The sequence below is a fragment of the Drosophila subpulchrella genome, unplaced genomic scaffold (assembly GCF_014743375.2).
Source record: "Drosophila subpulchrella strain 33 F10 #4 breed RU33 unplaced genomic scaffold, RU_Dsub_v1.1 Primary Assembly Seq77, whole genome shotgun sequence".
Taxonomy (NCBI): Eukaryota; Metazoa; Arthropoda; class Insecta; order Diptera; family Drosophilidae; genus Drosophila; species Drosophila subpulchrella.
The window spans coordinates 317975-337402 of record NW_023665712.1 but is presented as its reverse complement, the minus strand read 5'-3'; the positions used below and the strand labels follow the sequence as shown (position 1 = coordinate 337402).

Genomic DNA, 19428 nt, shown 5'->3' with positions numbered 1-19428 from the left:
TTACAACATGTTAAAAGTCCTGTTCAGGCCCACTGTCCGGCGAATCTGGACCGGCCCCGCTATCCAGCTGCACCGCTCTCTCGCGCTCCCGCTCTCCTGCGCTGTTCCCAGCTCCCTCCATGAAGTCTCCGCTGCGCTTGGGAGCGCAGAGCGGAGCTTGGACTTAGTTAGTTCGATTTTGGAGCTCAATAGAAATAAACCGCGGTCGCACCCCCGCCTACTATTACCAGTTAACTTTAGAGCGTAACTTCTTTCCGGTTAAGGGGCACTTCGCGCAGCGTGTGTTTTCTCCCCTACAGCGACCACAAGCAGATCGCCGCATCCAACGCCCGTCAGCCGCACCAGCAGCCCTACGCCGAAGCCCACCGCAGCAGCCCGCCGACGCCGTCAGTTTCCCGCCGTCGCCTCCCACGCCATTCCACCAGCGCCGTACCCCGCTACCCCCGGGCGTACATTTTGGTCCTTCGAGCCGGATAAGATAAGTAAAGCTTTTTCGTCTCATTAATTGCCGGTCTGCAGTCAGCCACTCGAAAATATAATTCGTTTGACTTTCTGTACGATTTGTCCAAAATCCAAGTCCGATTAAATCCGACAACGGCAATTAATAAATTACTTCGCCATTTTTTTCTTCGATTTTCCTTTTGCAACGTGCGGCCATATTGCCAATTTTTTCCGACTCCTTTTTTAATTGCATTTGGCCGCTCATCCATACATACATACACTTGTATAAAATCGACAAAAAATATTCCAAGCTTAGAGAAAATATTGTGCAAATACAAGCCAAGCATACAGTGAGAATTATTTAATTTATTATTTATTAATTCAGGCCCCCAAGACCATCCAAGATTTTCTCACTGTATATCAGCAGCCGCTAAAGTACTTGCACATATTTTTTCGTTTTTCCAAATACAGTCCACATACAAATAAATCGAAAACGTCCACAACAACACATACCCCGCCGGCAATAACTATTTAATAAATTTAAAACCGGCGAAAATTACATACATACATAAAAATAACTACATCCATACAAATATCTACATCAATACAAATATCTACATCCATACAAATATCTACATCCATACAAATATCTACATACATTCACATATAATTTTTAACTCCACCATCCCGTTCCGACAAATTAAAGTTTTCCGTCGGCCATCCGGTCAAAAATAATAAAATAACAACCGACGTGAAAATTTTCTTTGGTCATTGTGTTTTATTTACCATCAAACTTTTTAGTATTTTTTTCGGTATTTGGTATTTAAAAAATTTATTTTATTTAAATGAGACAAAAAACCAGCACTCCACCGCATGCATAGCATCCTCCGTCCACCAATTATTTTGGTATATATTTTTAGTATTTTTCCCTTGGAATATTAAATCAAATTAAAGCAATACTCCAATATTCAATAATCAACCGATCGCATCCTCCAGCCAACAACTTATTGGCATAATTTGGTATTTTTTCTTCATTCAGAAGTTTAAATAAAGGCGAAATATTACAATTACTCCACCGGGGACTATATATTAACACATAGTTGGTATTTTTCCCCCTCAATTTATCCAAACGCAAAAAATACCAGCAAAAATATACCAAACTTGATCCCAACCATAATACATATACCAAAAGGGTTAAATATTATAGTATTACTTCTCAACGGGTGATATTCGAACTCCTTACTCACCGTTCCTAATCCGTATCATTGGGTTTAATTCCGCAAAGTAACCAGGTCGGTACTTGCTTCCAATTTATATTTCTCCGATCCACTACTTTTTTGTGTCGACACCTCGTTCCACTGTTCCCGAAGTGGGCCAGGTTTCCTATTTCTCCGACATAAACAAAGGCGAGCAGATTCTGACCCAAAAAAAAAAAGGTCATTTCTTTTTAAATGTCCGTTGGAAGTGATAACAAGTTGTCTATTCCACCTGCCGTAGTCCCAGGCATATCCGTAGATCTGCCCACACCCGAACTAACCGCCCAGACCTCGTCGCCCCGAAAAAGGGCCACCCGTGCAAACGTCAAAATGGCACTAACAGCTTCCCAAATCGCTCTAAGCTAATTTACTGAGGTCTCAGATCGGCTGAGTGAGTTTGAATCCAGAGCAAACACTCCTTCGCCGATCCCTCCTACTATGTCCATGCTGAACATCCGCCGCGAAGAAATACGCGCGTTATGGGACCGCATCAAAGCAGAATACGATGAATGCACCGGGTGCATAGCAGCAGCCGGAGACAGTGCAGCTGATAGTTTGCCAGTTCTCAATGCTAAATACGGCTACTGCTATTCCGTTTACGAGAGATGTGGGGCTCAGATCGCGGATATGATAGCCCAGGCTCCCCAAGTTCAAGCTGTTCCTACCCAGACTTACATTTCCTCTGGATGTCGGCTGCCTCCGTGCGATACCGAGGTTTTCACCGGAGATTATCTGCGGTGGCCGACCTTTAGGGATCTGTTTACGGCCATATATATAAACAATCCAAGGCTGACGCCAGTCGAAAAACTGTTTCATCTAAATGCCAAAACAAGCGGCGATGCACACACGATAGTGTCAAACTCCCCCCTTACTAACGACGGCTTTCGCTCAGCTTGGGCTAACCTAACTGAGCGTTTCGAAAACAAGCGGTTGTTAGTAAATAGCCAATTAAAAATACTTTTCATTGTGCAGTCCGTTAATCAGGAATCTGGGTCAGCTATCCGTGAACTTCAACGCACCATCCAGGGTTGCCTCACGGCTTTAGAAATGTCCGGAATTGAAACCGAAAATTGGGATTGCCTCTTAGTGTACATGTGCTCCTCCAAACTTCCTAAGCTCACGCTATCCTTCTGGGAACAGTCCCTGCACAATAAGAAAGAGAATCCGACGTGGCAGGAACTGAACGCCTTCCTTACGGAGCGTCACCGGACCTTAGAAGCCATAGACGACGTACGGCCGACAGGCTCGAGTCAATCTCTGCCAAAAACATCCGCCCCCACTGCAGCGCCTCGAAGAATAAATTCTTACGAGACAAGGGTAGCACCCAAGCCAAAAGGATGTGACCTTTGTAAGAAGGAAAACCATCCTGTCCGCACATGTGCACGGTTTCTCCAGATGACGGTAGACGAGCGGTGAGCATATATAAAGAGGAAGCAGCTGTGTCTGAACTGCTTCGCACGAGGGCATCAGCTGCGTGATTGTGAAAGCACTCATAGCTGCTTTACGTGCCGCGGCCGCCATCACACCTTACTACACAGAGGCAACTCCTCCCAATCGCCTTCGAATCCCGCCCCAAGACCCAGATCAAGACCAAGTACACCAGTTGCCACCGCTTCCCGGTCCACGGACTCTACAGTCCAAAATTACTTCGCGACGGGGAATAGATCCGTCTTGCTGGGCACCGCCATAATTGACATATGTCACCTGGGGTCGAATTTTAAAGCTCGTGCCTTGATAGATTCAGGATCAGAGGCAACCTTTATTTCTGAGCGGCTGTTCAAATTAATAAAGTTGCCTCACCAGGTAATCCGAGCCCAAGTATCAGGCTTAAACTAGACAGTATCCGCTGAGTCCAAAAAGCTCTGTCAGTTTACCATCCGTTCTCCGACCAGGCCTGGCTTGCAAATAAACACGACGGCCTATGTTCTTCCTCAATTAGCTGGAAACCTTCCATCTTGTCCGATTCCGCAACAGTTTCTACGGGATCTTCCCGAACTGTCACTAGCGGATCCAAAGTTCTACGAGAGTGCACAGATAGATATTCTGGTCGGGGCCGACATACTGCCATCCATTCTCCTAAGCGGCACTCGGCCGAATATTTGTGGCTCTCTCTTCGGGCAAGAAACCATTTTCGGGTGGATCCTAACAGGACCCGTTCCTGCTCCAACAGAAAATCCGATTTCCGTTTTTTCCACACGAATCTCCCACACAGTTGACACGTCCCTGGATAGGCTTCTCACCAAATTTTGGGAGGTGGAGGATCTGCCAGTAAAAGTGACAAAATCTTCCGATTTGAAATGTGAGGAAAATTTTCTCCGAACGACTACGAGAGACGATAACGGCAGGTATGTCGTAAGTCTTCCGTTTCGTGATCCTCAGAACGTAAAATCCGCCCTCGGTCACTCCAGATCCTCCGCGTTGTCGCAGTTCCTAAGAACCGAGCAACGCCTAAAGAGGGACTGTCAGCTGAAAGCCAAATACAACTCCGTGATTCAAGAGTATCTCGACCTCAATCACATGAAAGAAGTCCGTCCTACCCATAATTCTGCCAGTTATTACCTTCCGCATCATGCCGTGCTCAAGCCGGAAAGTACAACCACTAAGTTACGTGTGGTTTTCAATGCCTCCAGCCCTTCAGAGAATGGGGTCAGTTTAAATGATATCCTTCATGCTGGCCCAGTCTTACAGTCCGATCTAACTATCCAGATCCTGAAGTGGCGATATTTCCGATACGTCTACAGTGCCGATATCGAGAAAATGTATCGGCAGATATGGGTAGATCCGAAGCATTCCCCGTTCCAGCGCATCTTATTCCGCAACAGCGAGGGGCACATTCGAGATTTCGAATTACAGACGGTAACTTTTGGAGTCAATTGCGCACCATTCCTGGCCATTCGAGTCCTGCAACAGTTGGCAACTGACGTGCAGCTCAGCCATCCAAGAGCGAGCAACGTCATTCGAAATCATATGTATGTAGACGATGTCCTTTCGGGAGCTGACTCCGCCGAGGACGCTAAGTCCATTGTTCGCGAGCTAGAAAGTGCTCTAGATTCCGCGGGGTTTCCATTGAGAAAATGGACCTCCAACAACAAAGAAATATTAGCTCATATCCAAAGCGATTATCTTCTGACAACCGACTTCCTCGACATCGACACTGAGAGCACAGCCAAAACTCTCGGCGTACGATGGAAGGCGACGTCCGATGAGTTCTTTTTCGTCCCACCAGATTTAGCAACGGAAATCTCCCACACGAAACGCCAAGTCCTTTCCCAAATTGCCAAGCTGTTTGATCCAGCAGGCTGGCTCGCTCCATTTGTTGTGTGTGCCAAAATCTTTATGCAAGAGATTTGGCTTCAGGATCTAGGCTGGGACGATAAACTTCCAATTGAGCTGTGCCAAAGGTGGAACAGCGTTCTCCAGAGCTATTCGGTCCTAGACCAGGTCAGAATACCCAGATGGGTTTCCTTCCGTCCAGAGTTCCGCGTAGAGCATCACGGATTCTGTGACGCCTCGCAAAAGGCAAACGGTGCTACGATCTATGTGCGCGTAGAAGTGGGCCACAAGACGATGGTGCACTTGCTTACGGCCAAGACGCGTGTGGCGCCAGTCAAAACGGTGTCCCTTCCCAGGCTGGAGTTATGAGGGGCTCTCCTTTTGTCAGAGATGGCCGAAGCCATTCTTCCTAATATGCCGAGGCTGACCTCAAAATTCCATTATTGGACCGATTCCACGATTGTGCTAGCATGGTTAGCCAAACCAGCGTGCCATTGGACAACGTTCGTTGCCAACAGGGTGACGAAGATCACCGAGTCCACTGAGACGGCCAATTGGTCGCACGTTCAGTCCGAACATAATCCTGCTGATTTGGCTAGTCGAGGAGTTCCCCTTCAAGAGCTGGTGGATAACCCGCTTTGGTGGAATGGACCCACTTGGCTGCAACGTCCACGCGATCATTGGCCCAGCCAGGGAACCGACCTGCCGGTGACTGAGATCGCATAGCGTGCCGTTAAAGTCCATGTGGCGTCTATGCCGACAGATGATTTCCTAGATCGCTTTTCCAATTTAGATAGAGCTTTGCGGGTCCTCGCGTATGTCCATCGATTTGTCCAACGATGTCGAAGACGATCACCGCTTTCCGGGGTCCGTCTAGAGGCCCAGGACGTTGCCGCCGCGGAAGAACTCATGACAATTTGCACTCAGCGCAGGTATTTTTCTTTATACCGCTGCTTGAGTCAGAAGCGTCCTGTGCCCGCGGCAAGTTCGATTCTCTCCCTGAACCCCTTTCTAGATAAAAAAGGGGTAATCAGGGCATGCGGCCGCGTAAGGGCCTCCGACAGCTTGCGGTATGATGAACGACATCCGATAATCCTGCCGTACGAATGTGCACTCTCGCGGCTTCTGGTAAAATTCACGCATCTCATTACGTTACATGGTGGTAACCAGTTAGTGGTGCGTCTCACTCGGTCCAGATACTGGGTTCCGAGAACAAAGAACTTGGTAAAGGCAGTGGTTAGCTCCTGCAAGGTCTGCGTTATCCACAAAAAAAGATTGCAAGTCCAGATGATGGGAAGTTTTCCGAAAGAGCGAGTGTGTTTTTCCCTTCCGTTCACGTACACAGGGATGGACTACGCCGGCCCGTTTGATATAAAAAATTATACCGGAAGAGCTTGTCTCATTACGAAAGGGTATGTGTTGGTTTTCGTTGGTTTTTCTACAAAGGCCATCCATCTAGAGCCTACATCCGACTTAACGACTGAAAAGTTTCTTGCCGCTTTCGCTCGTTTCGTCTCTAGAAGAGGGTGTCCTCGTCAAGTCCAGTCCGACAATGGAAAGACCTTCGTGGGCGCCTCCACCCGAGACTTCCTGCAAGCCGTTAAGGAGTCTGTGACCGATGCGTATCAGCAGCTCACCTGGCAATTCATTCCTCATGGGGCACCCCATATGGGAGGCCTATGGGAAGCTAGTGTCAAGAGCTTCAAGACCTTGTTTTACAAGTCCACCGCTACACGGAAGTACACCTTTGAAGAGCTGTCCACCCTCCTAGCGAGAATCGAAGCTTGTCTGAATTCCAGACCGCTATCTCCCATGCCCGAGGATCCAACTGATCTCTTAGCGTTGACACCAGGGCACTTTCTTGTTGGTGGACCTCTTCTATCCATAGTGGAACCTGAAGTAAAGGGCGAATCCAAGTCCATTCTGAACCGGTGGCAGCACTTAAAGTCTCTCCATCAACAATTCCGCACTCGATGGAAGGATGAGTACCTTAAGGAGCTCCACAAGCGCAACAAGTGGCAAGTCCCCACAGAAAATCTGCGTGTTGGCGATCTGGTCGTCATTAAGGATGACAATTTGCCCTCAAATGAGTGGCGACTCGGAAGAATAGACTCCGTTATTCCGGGAGCCGATGGCAATGCCCGCGTAGTCGACATTCGTACGACACGCGGCATTGTCAAACGTCCAGTGACCAAGGTGGTTCTTCTTCCAAGAGAGCCGCCCAAAACTACCTCGTAACGAGCCGCGTTTCTTATACACCTTAGTCCGTATCCATTATCCACGTCATTGTAAATCAGCCCTGTTTGTTTTTTCCTTATCCACACTCTAAACAGGAAAATCGCTCCCCGTCCACGTAGCGCTCAGGCTTTGGATAGCAGACGTACTAGAGGTACTCAGTCCTACCGATGCCGAGTCTGCCGCGGAATCCATCCTCTTCGGAAGTGTCAGAGGTCAGAGGTTCCTAAGGCTGAGCGCAGAGAAGCGGCTGCGGGCAGTTCTCATAAACAAGAGCTGCGCGAACTGTCTCGCACACGAGCACTCCACTGGGAGCGTAGCGGTGACCGGTGCAGAACGTGCAACCGGAACCATCACACGCTGCTGCACATGCACGATCTTGTTTCCCGGAAAAAGTCCGGCACCAAGCAATAGCCCGCTTCTCCGCAGCGTTCGCGCCGGCAAGATCCGCCAACTCGCCAAACGCTTGCCCCTCCACCGCGCTCAGCATCCTAGACACCAGTTCCGTCGCTCGCCGCACTTCTCCAGCGTCATAGCGTCAATGTCCTTCCGACTGCTTTGGTGATCGTCGAGACCGGAGAGAAGACGTTCGACACCGCCGCACTCATCAATCCGTGCACCCCGACAAGCTCCATCGATGCATCTCTGGCCGCCGCGTTTCGTTTGCCGACAACAAACGTGGACGATGAGAGCATATGCACGGCGACGATTCGTTCGAAGGTCGACGAGGCAATCAAGCTGGAGGTGGTCCTCAAGATCGAGTCGAACGTGCGCATCCGCACCCCCATCCGTGCGCTCAGTGAGAGCGTCGTCCACCGGCCAGCCACTATTTCATTGATCCTGGGCGCGGACGTCTACCCGAAGGTGATACAGCCGGGCTTCCACATGGTCGACGAGGGACTGCCAGTAGCCCAGAAGACGGTGTTCGGGTGGATCCTCTCCGGCGCCTGTACGCAGGCTTGAGGCGTAGGCGACTGGCCGAAGTTCCGTCTCCCTTTTTTTTTGCAACGCTAGCGATTGCAAGGGGGGCGGAATGTTCAGGCCCACTGTCCGGCGAATCTGGACCGGCCCCGCTATCCAGCTGCACCGCTCTACCGCTCTACCGCTCTACCGCTCTCCCGCTCTCTCGCGCTCCCGCTCTCCTGCGCTGTTCCCAGCTCCCTCCATGAAGTCTACGCTGCGCTTGGGAGCGCAGAGCGGAGCTTAGACTTAGTTATTTCGATTTTGGAGTTCAATAGAAATAAACCGCGGTCGCACCCCCGCCTACTATTACCAGTTAACTTTTGTGCGTGACTTCTTTTCGGCTAAGGGGCACTTCGCGCAGCGTGTATTTGCTCCCTACAGCGACCACAAGCAGATCGCCGCATTTAACGCCCGTCAGCCGCACCAGCAGCCCTACGCCGAAGCCCACCGCAGCAGCCCGCCGACGCCACCAGTTTCCCGTCGTCGCCTCCCACGCCATTCCACCAGCGCCGTACCCCGCTACCCCCCGGCGTACAAGTCCCATTCTTTAAACTTTCACAAAAAAGAAAAATGAATGTTGACTTTTCCTGGGCTCGAACTCACGCCATTTAGATGATATTGAAAGTTCAACGCACTAGACCGCTAGGCAACCGACTTTGTTATTTTAGGGGAACTTTTCTAGTTTCAATGGGAGATATCAGATGACTTTTTGTTCTACGAGAAAATATGAATAGCATATGCTCGGACAAAATTTGACTTAAATAATAAAAAAGTTTGGAATTTAAGAAAAATAATATCTAAAAAAATGTTTTATGGCGATTTTTCCTATATTTAGGTCGAGTTTTCTGAATTGTAGGGCGATTTTATTTTTAGAGCGATTTTTCTAGTACTTAGAAAAATAGTTTTATGAGTGTAACAATGCCATACACTCAGTAGCCAAGTATACACCGTTTGAATTCTTTCCAATAAATAAATAAACAACAAGAAACACGACTACCTATAGAAACATATAGAATTTTAAAACACCCTATATTCAAAAGTTGAGGCCAAACTAGATAACAAAGTGAATTCTAGAATCGACAAAATGAATGAGAGTTAAGCTAAACAACCACAGGAAATACTGACGATGTGGTAATTAGAAAAGAGAATGGATGAACACAAAAGTAACACAAATCCAAATTTAACAAGATACCCTTCAGTTCTGCAGTAGGGATGCGGTGACATGGCTCAAGGCAAAAAGCTAATTGTTTTTTTGTGCTTAAAACGCTGTGCCGCTGTTCACGTTAGCAGAGAAGTCGGTGCAGCGTAGAAGACTGCCTACCCTCTCTTTCTTTGTCTTATAATCTGCCTGCACTCGGCGCTCTCAGAGATTAATTTCGGCCTATCCGTTATTTCTTTTGCGTCTCTCTGTTATGTTCGGCTAGCGACTAACATTTCGGAGGAAAAATTTTCGTGGAGCAGCGACATGTGAATGCCCTAATATTTTAGGAGCATATTGTATATCGAAAAAAAAATAATATTGTTTTATAAAATTAAATTATTTGATTATAGTAAAATTAAGTAAATTGAATTTACTTATAATGTTATGTTTACTTATTATACATTTTTATTACAATATAATTTTTTTAGTGTAGTTATAGAAATTTAGTCCTTTAAAATTTATTTAAATATTGAAAACATTTTATATTAACATTTTTAAAATATTAATATTGTATTTTTTACTCAAGAAGTAAAAAGTATATAGTTGAATATTTTTCGCCTTAGAAAGGATATGGGTCCAGTGGCACGCGCCAACAGAGAAAACAAAAGGAATCAAGTAAAGGGGTGAGAAGAAGACTTGGTGCATTCTGTTTGAGTGATTGAAAGGGAAGCATCCATTTTAATTGTGCGCAGCAGAGTAACTTTAATCGTTTCTTTAAGTTAATATATTAAAGTCAGGTAAAAGCTACATTAAGTTTAAGATGTTGTGCATTTTTCTTAGTTTAAAGTACGTAAATTTTGAAGGTATTCAATGGGTTGAAATGTTTTGTGCCAAAAAAATCCCGCTAAGAGTTTATACACAGCTCTAAAAGATAAATATACAAATAAACAAGTAAACGCATTTTCTAATCATATGCCCATACATTTTTTCAGGAGCGTTGGTTAAGGACTCCGAGGAATTTTCCGAATTTTTCCCCTGAGTTTTCACTTATGAAAATATAGAATTTAAAATACATACATTTTTAAATACATTTAAATTCATTTTAATTACATCGTATTATTTAGATTTTCAATAAAGGGACAATTATTGTTAGTATTTCTGAGTTTTTGTTTTGGGTCTTCCAGCTCCGCTTAAGCTGCCAAGTAGATGGTGGTGGTGGTGTACGGAGTCCTAACCCTTCATTTCCAAAAAAAAAAGTGTCACTTGTGAATCACCTTGTGAATCCCGTGGGACAAGAGGACATTGCACAAGTGAAGAACAAGTGACACTCCATATAGAAAATTGTATGGGATGTCCGCAATTTCACAAGTGAAAATTCAAATGAAAATTTTTCGAAGTCCCACGGGATTTCACTTGTTCCTTATACTCATTTTTCGTATGGCTTGTCACGTGCCGGTGACACGTCCCACGTGAAATCACTTGTGAAAATCAAAATATTTCCAATGAGTTTTCACTTATGAAATCACTTGCGTGACACGTCCCAAGTGAAATCACTTGTGAAATTCAGAATATTTCCCATGAGTTTTCACTTATGAAAATATAGAATTTTTAATACATACAATTTTAACTACATCTTAATTCATTTTAATTAAATCGTATTATTCAGATTTTCAATAAGGGGACAATTATTGTTAGTAATTCTGTTTTTTGTTTTGTTAGTTTGTTTTTCACGTTCGTCATCGCCTTTCTCAAACATTTGTCCGGGTCGTCGGAGTCCTTGGCCAACGCTCCTGAAAAAATGTATGGGCATATGATTAAAAAATGCGTTTTACTTGTTTATTTGTATATTTACCTTTTAGAGCTGTGTATAAACCCTTTGCGAGATTTTTTTTGGCACAAAACATTTCATCATCCACTTTCGGCTAACGGCACCCATTGAATACCTTCACAATTTTCGTACTTTAAACTAAGATCAATGCACAACATCTTAAACTTAATGTAGGACTTACCTGACTTTATTATAATAACTAAACGATTAAAGTAACTCTGCTGCGCACAATTAAAATGGATGCTTCCCTTTCAATCACACAAACAGAATGCACCAAGTCATCCTCTCACCCCTTTACTTGATTTCTTATGTTTTCTTTTCGCTGTTGGCGCGTGCCACTGCACCTATACCCTTTCTAAAGCGAAAAATATCCGACTATATAGTTTTTACTTCTTGAGTAACAAATACAATATAAATTTTGTAAAAATGTTAATACTAAATGTTTTAAATATTGAAATCGATTTTAATGGACTAATTTTCTATAACTACACTAAAAAATTATATTGTTATGAAAATGTATAATAAGTAAACATAACATTATAAGTAAGTTCAGTTTACTTAATTTTACTATAACCAAATAATTTAATTTTATAAAACAATATTAGTTGTTTTTTTTTATATACAATAATGCTCCTAAAATATTAGGGCATTCACATGTCGCTGCTCCACCAAAATTTTTCCGCCGATGTATTAGTCGCTAGCCGAACAAAACGGACAGACGCAAAAAAAATAACGGACCGGCCGAAATTTGTCTCTGCGAGCGCGGAATGCAGGCAGATTATAAGACAAGAAAGAAAGGGAAATCTCCGAGTATCTGCCTTTTTTTATTGCATGACCGTTTTCGTAGGCAGTCTTCTGAGCTGCGCTGACGTCAACAGCGGCACAGCGTTTTAGGCACAAAAAAAAACAAAAAAGCTTTTTGCCTTTAGCCATGTCACCGTAGGGACGCTGCAGAACTGAAGGGAATGGAGAGGTCGTCGGAGATCACATTACTGGTTGTTCTGCTAAAAAGATAATTTGATAAGTACAACGCAACCAAATTCTTTTGGCCAGATCTTACTTTCTTTTCGAGGACACGCCCGGCAGGATGTCCATGTAGAGACCCTTCAGTTCCAAAAAAAAAAGTTTCACTTGTGAATCACCTTGGGAATCACGGAGGACATGTCCTCTTGCACAAGTGAAGAACAAGTGACGCTCCATATCGAAAATTGTATGAGATGTCCGCATTTTCACAAGTAAAAATTCAAATGAAAATTTTTCGAAGTCCTACGGGATTTCACTTGTTCCTTATACTCATTTTTCGTTTGGCCTGTCACGTGCCAATGACTCGTCCCAAGTGAATCACTTGGGAAAATCAGAATTTTTCCATGAGTTTTCACTTGTGAAATCACTTGCAAGTGACACGTCCCAAGTGAAATCACTTGGGAAAATCAGAATTTTTCCATGAGTTTTCACTTATGAAAATATAGAATTTAAAATACATACATTTTTATTTACTTTTAAATTCATTTTAATTAAATAGTGTTATTTAGGTTATCTTTTAAAGGACAATTATTTTATTAAGCCTAGTTTTATGTTACGTTATTGGCTTTTTACATTGGTCATCGCTTTCCTTAAACCTTTGTCCGGGTCCTCCGAATCCTTGGACAACGCTCCTAAAAAATGTATAGGGATATGATTAAAAAATGCGTTTTACTTGTTTATTTGTATTTTTACCTTTTAGAGCTGTGTATAAACCCTATGCGGGATTTTATTTTGCCACAAAACATTTTGTCATCCACTTTCGGCTAAAGGAACGCATTGAATACCTTCAAAATATACGTACTTTAAACTAAGATCAATGCACAACATCTTAAACTTAACGTAGCACTTACCTGACTTTATTATATCAACTTAAAGAGACGACTAAGGTAACTCTGCTGCGCACAATTAAAATGGATGCTTCCCTTTCAATCACTCAAACAGAATGCACCAAGTCTTCTCACCCCTTTACTTGATTTCTTTTGTTTTCTCTTCGCTGTTGGCGCGTGCCACTGCACTTATACCCTTTCTAAGGTGAAATATATCCGACTATATAATTTGTACTTCTTAAGTAAAAAGTACAATACAAATTTTTTAAAAATGTTAATACTAATACTACTAATGTTTTAAATATTGAAATCAAATTTAACGGCCTAATTTTCTATAATTACACTAAAACATATGTTGTAATAAAAATGTATAACAAGTAAACATAACATTATAAGTAAATCCATATTACTTAATTTTACTATAATCAAATAATTTACTTTTATAAAACAATATAAGTAGTATATTTTCGATACACAATAATGCTCCTAAAATATTAGGGCATTCACATGTCGCTGCTCCAAGAAATTTTTTTGGCCGAAATATTTGTCGCTAGCCGAACATAACGGAAAGACGCAAAAAAAAATAACGGACCGGCCGAAATTTGTCTCGACGAGCGCGAAGTGCAGGCAGATTATAAGACAAGAAAGAGACGGAAATATCCGAATATCTGCCTCTCTTTGTTGCACGATCGTTTTCGTGGGCAGTCTTCTACGCTGCGCCGACTGCTCTGCTGACGTCAACAGCGGCACAGCGTTTTAGGCACAAAAAAAAACAAAAAAAGCTTTTTGCCTTGAGCCATGTCACCGCGTCCCTACTGCAGAACTGAAGGGGAGCGAACTCCCACTCGGAATGTTCCTTCCCAGTGGATCTCCTCCAGCACATCAACTAATCTGCGGATTTGCCCCTGTTGGGGTATTGCTTCCTGTCGGTGAAATCTCACAAGTCCCACACCTTGGATTATGCGTCCTATTTCGTCTGCACTGACCTCCTGCAGTCGATTTTAAGGTTTTCCTTCTATTTTTAATTTATAGTATTACATTTCTTATTCTGTGGGCCGCGGCTAACGGCGATCATCGAAATTCACTCGCAAAATCTGGTATTTTTTCCGGTATTTCCTTAGTTCATCCGAGTACCACGCTGAAAAACAGACCCGACGAAAAGCATTAGCCGCGTATTTGCCTCTCGCTCACTCCTATGGTTAGCTCGCAGTTTTCGTCGATATGAGTACTAGGCTTACAAGTAAGAATATAGATGCTTAAATTATTTTAAGGACTTCCGTAATATTAAGAAATTGAATCCAAATATTGATTTTGAAATGGAAAATGAACAATATATTTTATATATATATATACCCTTCAGTTCTGCAGTAGGGACGCGGTGACATGGCTCAAGGCAAAAAGCTTTTTTGTTTTTTTTTGTGCCTAAAACGCTGTGCCGCTGTTGACGGCAGCAGAGCAGTCGGCGCAGCGTAGAAGACTGCCCACGAAAACGATCGTGCAACAAAGAGAGGCAGATATTCGGATATTTCCCTCTCTTTCTTGTCTTATAATCTGCCTGCACTCCGCGCTCGCAGAGACAAATTTCGGCCGGTCCGTTATTTTTTTTTGCGTCTCTGCGTTATGTTCGGCTAGCGACTAATATTTCGGCGGAAAAATTTTCGTGGAGCAGCGACATGTGAATGCCCTAATATTTTAGGAGCATTATTGTGTATCGAAAATATACAACTTATATTGTTTTATAAAAGTAAATTATTTGATTATAGTAAAATTAATTAATATGGATTTACTTATAATGTTATGTTTACTTTTTATACATATTTATTACAATATATTTTTTTAGTGTAATTATAGAAAATTAGTCCGTTAAAATTGATTTCAATATTTAAAACCTTAGTAGTATTAGTATTAACATTTTTAAAAAATTCGTATTGTATTTTTTACTCAAGAAGTACAAATTATATAGTCGGATATATTTCGCCTTAGAAAGGGTACAAGTGCAGTGGCACGCGCCAACAGCGAAGAGAAAACAAAAGAAATCAAGTAAAGGGGTGAGAAGACTTGGTGCATTCTGTTTGAGTGATTGAAAGGGAAGCATCCATTTTAATTGTGCGCAGCAGAGTTACTTTAATAGTCTCTTTAAGTTAATATAATAAAGTCAGGTAAGTGCTACGTTAAGTTTAAGATGTGCATTGATCTTAGTTTAAAGTACGTATATTTTGAAGGTATTCAATGGGTTCCGTTAGCCGAAAGTGGATGACGAAATGTTTTGTGCCAATAACAATCCTGCAAAGTAACCCTTTGCACACAGCTATAAAAGGTAAATATACAATTAAACAAATAAAACGCATTTTTTAAACCTTTTTTTTTTTAGGAGCGTTGGCCAAGGATTCAGAGGACGCGGACAAAGGTTTAAGAACGGCGATGACTAACGTTAAAAATAAGCTTAAAGCAAAAAAACAGAAACAATAATTGTACAATTTTTGAAAATCTAAATAATACCATATAATTAAAATGATTTAAAATGAAATTAAATATGTATGTATTTAAATTCTATATTTTTATAATTGAAAACTCAAGGAAAAATTTTGATTTTCACAAGTGATTCACTTGGGACGTGTCTCTTGCAAGTGATTTCACAAGTGAAAACTTAAGGAAAAATTCTGATTTTCCCAAGTGATTCACTTGGGACGTGTCCCTTGCAAGTGATTTCACAAGTGAAAACTCAAGGAAAAATTCTGATTTTCCCAAGTGATTCACTTGGGACGAGTCACCGGCACGTGACAGGCCATACGAAAAATGAGTATAAGGAACAAGTGAAATCCCGTAAGACTTCGAAAAATTTTCATTTGAATTTTCACTTGTGAAAATGCGGACATCCCATACAATTTTCTATATGGAGCGTCACTTGTTCTTCACTTGTGCACGAGGACATGTCCCAGGTGATTCCCAAGGTGATTCACAAGTGAAACTTTTTTTTTTGGAACTGAAGAGTACCTAATTAAAATATTCAGGAGTTACAATTTTTATGGTATATTTTGCAAAATGAAATAGTATATTTTAGATGGATACATGGTATAATTCGTATTGTTCGGCACGGTCACGCTGTTCGGTTCGGTCTGCAATCCACACGGACCAGTCAGCGACCAATACGTATTAAATTGCGTGAAAAACTTTTGTTTAATTTTGAAACATCATAAAAGGAGGAAAAGTCGCTGCTTATTGATATGTAAGTGGAACGCGCTTGAAAAATTTTAAAAAAATCGCACCCGCGGTAACGTACTTTCTTGTTGAGCATTTCGAGAGCAAAAGCCTTGTGACTAAAGGGTGAAAAGAAACCTGACCCACCTTTCTTCGCCTGACGTCGCCCCGAATCAGATAAAATGTGCTGGCGTGGCAGTGTAATGCTAAATTATGCAGGTCTTCCGTTTTAACCCGCTCCATTTTTTTCAATTCCGCAGAACAAGTCCAATTCCCACAGTCAGGCAATTAAGGGCCCTGCAGTTTGAACGCCGCTACTGCGATTTCGTTTTGTATATTTACACACATATGTTAGAAGAGTTAAGTGAGGTACATAGATCTGCCTAAAATACGAGAGGTACCTTCTGAACATTGTACATGTGTATGTCTGCCGGATTGACCTAACATGTGGCGTCACTTGTTCACTTTTTCATCGGATTGAGTTTCGAACTCACCATGCATAAATAATGTTCAAGCACCTTTAATAAAGTTGGCTTTTATTGGCTGACCAAAGTGCAAGTGGTCTTTGCGTAATGGCAATGCCAACTTTCCATTCAACCTATGTACCTGTATTTTGTAATAACATGCCCATTGTGCGTTGTGTTGATCGTTGCTCTGGTTTCGATCTTTGTTTTTAGTGTCCTAAGCATCATAAACCGCTGCCGAAAGACCACTGTGGGCGGCAGTCCTCTCAGTGACGAAGCGCACCAGGAAAGTGTGTGAAGGCGACTACTATGTGTACACACGAAGAATTGAAAATCTGCAGTGATGATCCGATCATAACGAGTGATACACCAATCGAAACGTATCCCAAAAACCAAAAGGTTTGCAAGACAAGGAAAATTAATTTGAGAGAAAGATCGGTGAAGTGTAAAAGTGAATGAAAACAATTTAAAAACAGTATTTATTATTATTATTAAGCCTTTTTCGTCCCAAATTTGATATCAGAACTTTTGTCTATTGAAGGTTTAAAGATGTTTTTGATATAATATTGCCCAACTATACAGGTGCATACATAACAGTTTAATAGCAAAAGCTTCTTTATTTTCATTTTCTGTTGCTTTAGGCAAAGCGTTGCCTTTAATTATTTCTAAATCATCTTGGATCAAGTGATCGGTGAAACACCATCTGGGCACACCTGTTTTCGTTTTAAGTCTGTTTGCTAGCTACTTTCCAATTGACGGGCTTAAGACCTGAAGCGCGTGCCTCAGAGGCCCTAAGAAGCAGAGTCACTGGAGTCCAATTCTGCAGCAGTATAGCGTAGATCGATCGGGCTATTCTTTAAGCATACACAAACATCAGATAAAATAACGGTTATTTAGCTGGGGTTGCCATATCATTGCCTGCGCCCGAGATATCTGCCAAATTCCGGCCGATAAAGCTTTAAGTAGCCTCAACGATTTTCTCTACATTTTTGCCTTTTCATCATTGCCTTGCAGACCGAAAACCGAAGAGGAATCAAGCACAGAAGCGACTCCATTATGACGACACCCACCGACCAACCTCAGCGGTTTGATAGCGCCGCGATCAACAGCTCCGAAGAACCCCCAACACAGCAGGAGCAACCGCAGCAATCTCAATCGCAAAATGTGCAGACTAAGCTCTTGCAGCATTTTCAGACAAACCGCATCGATTCGGCGCTGTGGGCCCTGCGGCTGCTGGTCATCTTCTTCACAGTCAGCTATGTGTTGCCCATCTTCACGTGAGTACAAGGTTTTGCACATTGAACTCTTTTAATTTCGACTCATACCACAACAGTTCTCAACAGAGCGCATTTAGTAAGGTCCTGCTGGCCAATGCGGCTATATCTGCCCTGCGTTTGCATCAGAGAGTGCCCGCGTTCTCCTTCAGCCGGGAATTCCTTACCCGATTGTTTGGGGAGGACTCGTGTCACTATATGATGTACTCCCTCATCTTCTTCAACATCCGCCAATCGTTGCTTGTTCTGATCCCTGTGATGCTCTATTCGATTCTGCATGCATCCAGCTACTCGCTCAAGCTGCTCGATGTAAGCATATTATTATAACAAACGTACACTTAATTCAAATAAATTTACTTCCAGCTGATTGGTCACAACTCGTGGTGGGGTGCTCGTTTTATCATATCCATTGTCGAGTTTCAAGCGGCAAATATTCTGAAAGCCACCGCTTTCTGCGAGATCTTCATCATGCCCTATGCAATTGTGCTGACCTTCATGTAAGTTTTCCATATTTTTTCCATTTGGGATATTCTTTAATGCCAATTTTTTCGTGGAACTTTAGGAGTCACGCAGGATTGATGACCCCCATTATTTACTATCACTATCTGGTAATGCGCTACAGCTCGCGCCGTAATCCCTATCCGCGCACCGCTTTTGCCGAGCTTCGTATAATCTTTGAGGCGCTGGCTGCCCGATCGCCGCCCGCTGTCGGCAAGATCATTCGCGGAGGCATCGGGTTTGTCAACCGCCTAGCGCCGCCACAGCCACAGCCACAGCCGGCCCCTGCCCAACAATAAAAGACGGGTTTTTAGCGGATAGCAACTAATTACATCCGAAAAGCTTACTTAAAAACCGATCCACTTATATAGACGTTAACTCAGGAGAGTGGGGTTCATCCGTATTATTTGTTAGTCCAAATTCGTTGCACCGTTTGCAAGCTCGTATTACACTAATTCGCAAAATAAAATCCATGAAACGCTCACACTCGTCTTATGGCAAATTCTGTTAGTGTGGCACAGCTTTTTTTATACATTTTTTTTTAAACTTTAAAATATTAAATGGACTTTTTCGTATGTTTTTATTTAATTTTACAATCAATAGTTGAGAGCTTAGCTAAGCCTTACAGATTAATATGATTGGATAAGTAACGCCAGCGCAGAAGCTGGACAAAGATGAGAAACGTTTATTTCGGACGACTGTAAGTAGGCTGTACATACCGTTTAAAAGGTTAAGGGCTATGGGAGCTAAGCGCAGGACTCGACAAAAATTGGCATTACAGTATGTCAATATAGACGTATATAAGCTTATCTGCAATCTTAGATTTCGATCCTAAATCGCGGCTTTTATAATTTGATTAAAGATTTCCTTGTGAGTAAGTACCCACTTTTATTAAGTATTAGTTCCCTTTCATTAGATTCGCATTTAAATTTTCAAAATTCCTTAAATCAAATATGAGTAGTGTGTTTTAATGTATTTGGTTCACCACTATTCACAAAACTTACGTG

General features: G+C 42.6%; 1 protein-coding gene across 2 annotated transcripts; it reads left to right on the top strand.

Moving 5' to 3' along the window:
- Positions 1-16060: 16060 nt before the first annotated feature.
- LOC119562633 (Krueppel homolog 2) lies at positions 16061-18996 on the top strand. Of its 2 annotated transcripts, none has more exons than XM_037875863.1 (5): positions 16061-16213; positions 17664-17926; positions 17983-18232; positions 18287-18420; positions 18486-18720. In XM_037875863.1, exons 2-5 carry the CDS (start codon positions 17706-17708, stop codon positions 18718-18720), a joined length of 840 nt encoding a protein of 279 aa, XP_037731791.1. In that variant the 5' UTR covers positions 16061-16213; positions 17664-17705. The 2 variants fall into 2 exon arrangements, with proteins under 2 accessions (XP_037731791.1, XP_037731790.1); XM_037875862.1 differs by lacking the exon at positions 16061-16213 and adding an exon at positions 16890-17048 and having other exon boundaries at positions 18486-18996.
- Positions 18997-19428: the final 432 nt, after the last annotated feature.

Excerpts from the sequence above, each read along its gene's own strand:
- LOC119562633 (XM_037875862.1), top strand. The coding sequence starts at position 16,959 with ATGTGTACACACGAAGAATTGAAAATCTGCAGTGATGATCCGATCATA. Across the intron at positions 17,927-17,982 it reads TATGTGTTGCCCATCTTCAC|TTCTCAACAGAGCGCATTTA; the intron begins GTGAGTACAAGG and ends ATACCACAACAG. Across the intron at positions 18,421-18,485 it reads GCAATTGTGCTGACCTTCAT|GAGTCACGCAGGATTGATGA; the intron begins GTAAGTTTTCCA and ends GTGGAACTTTAG.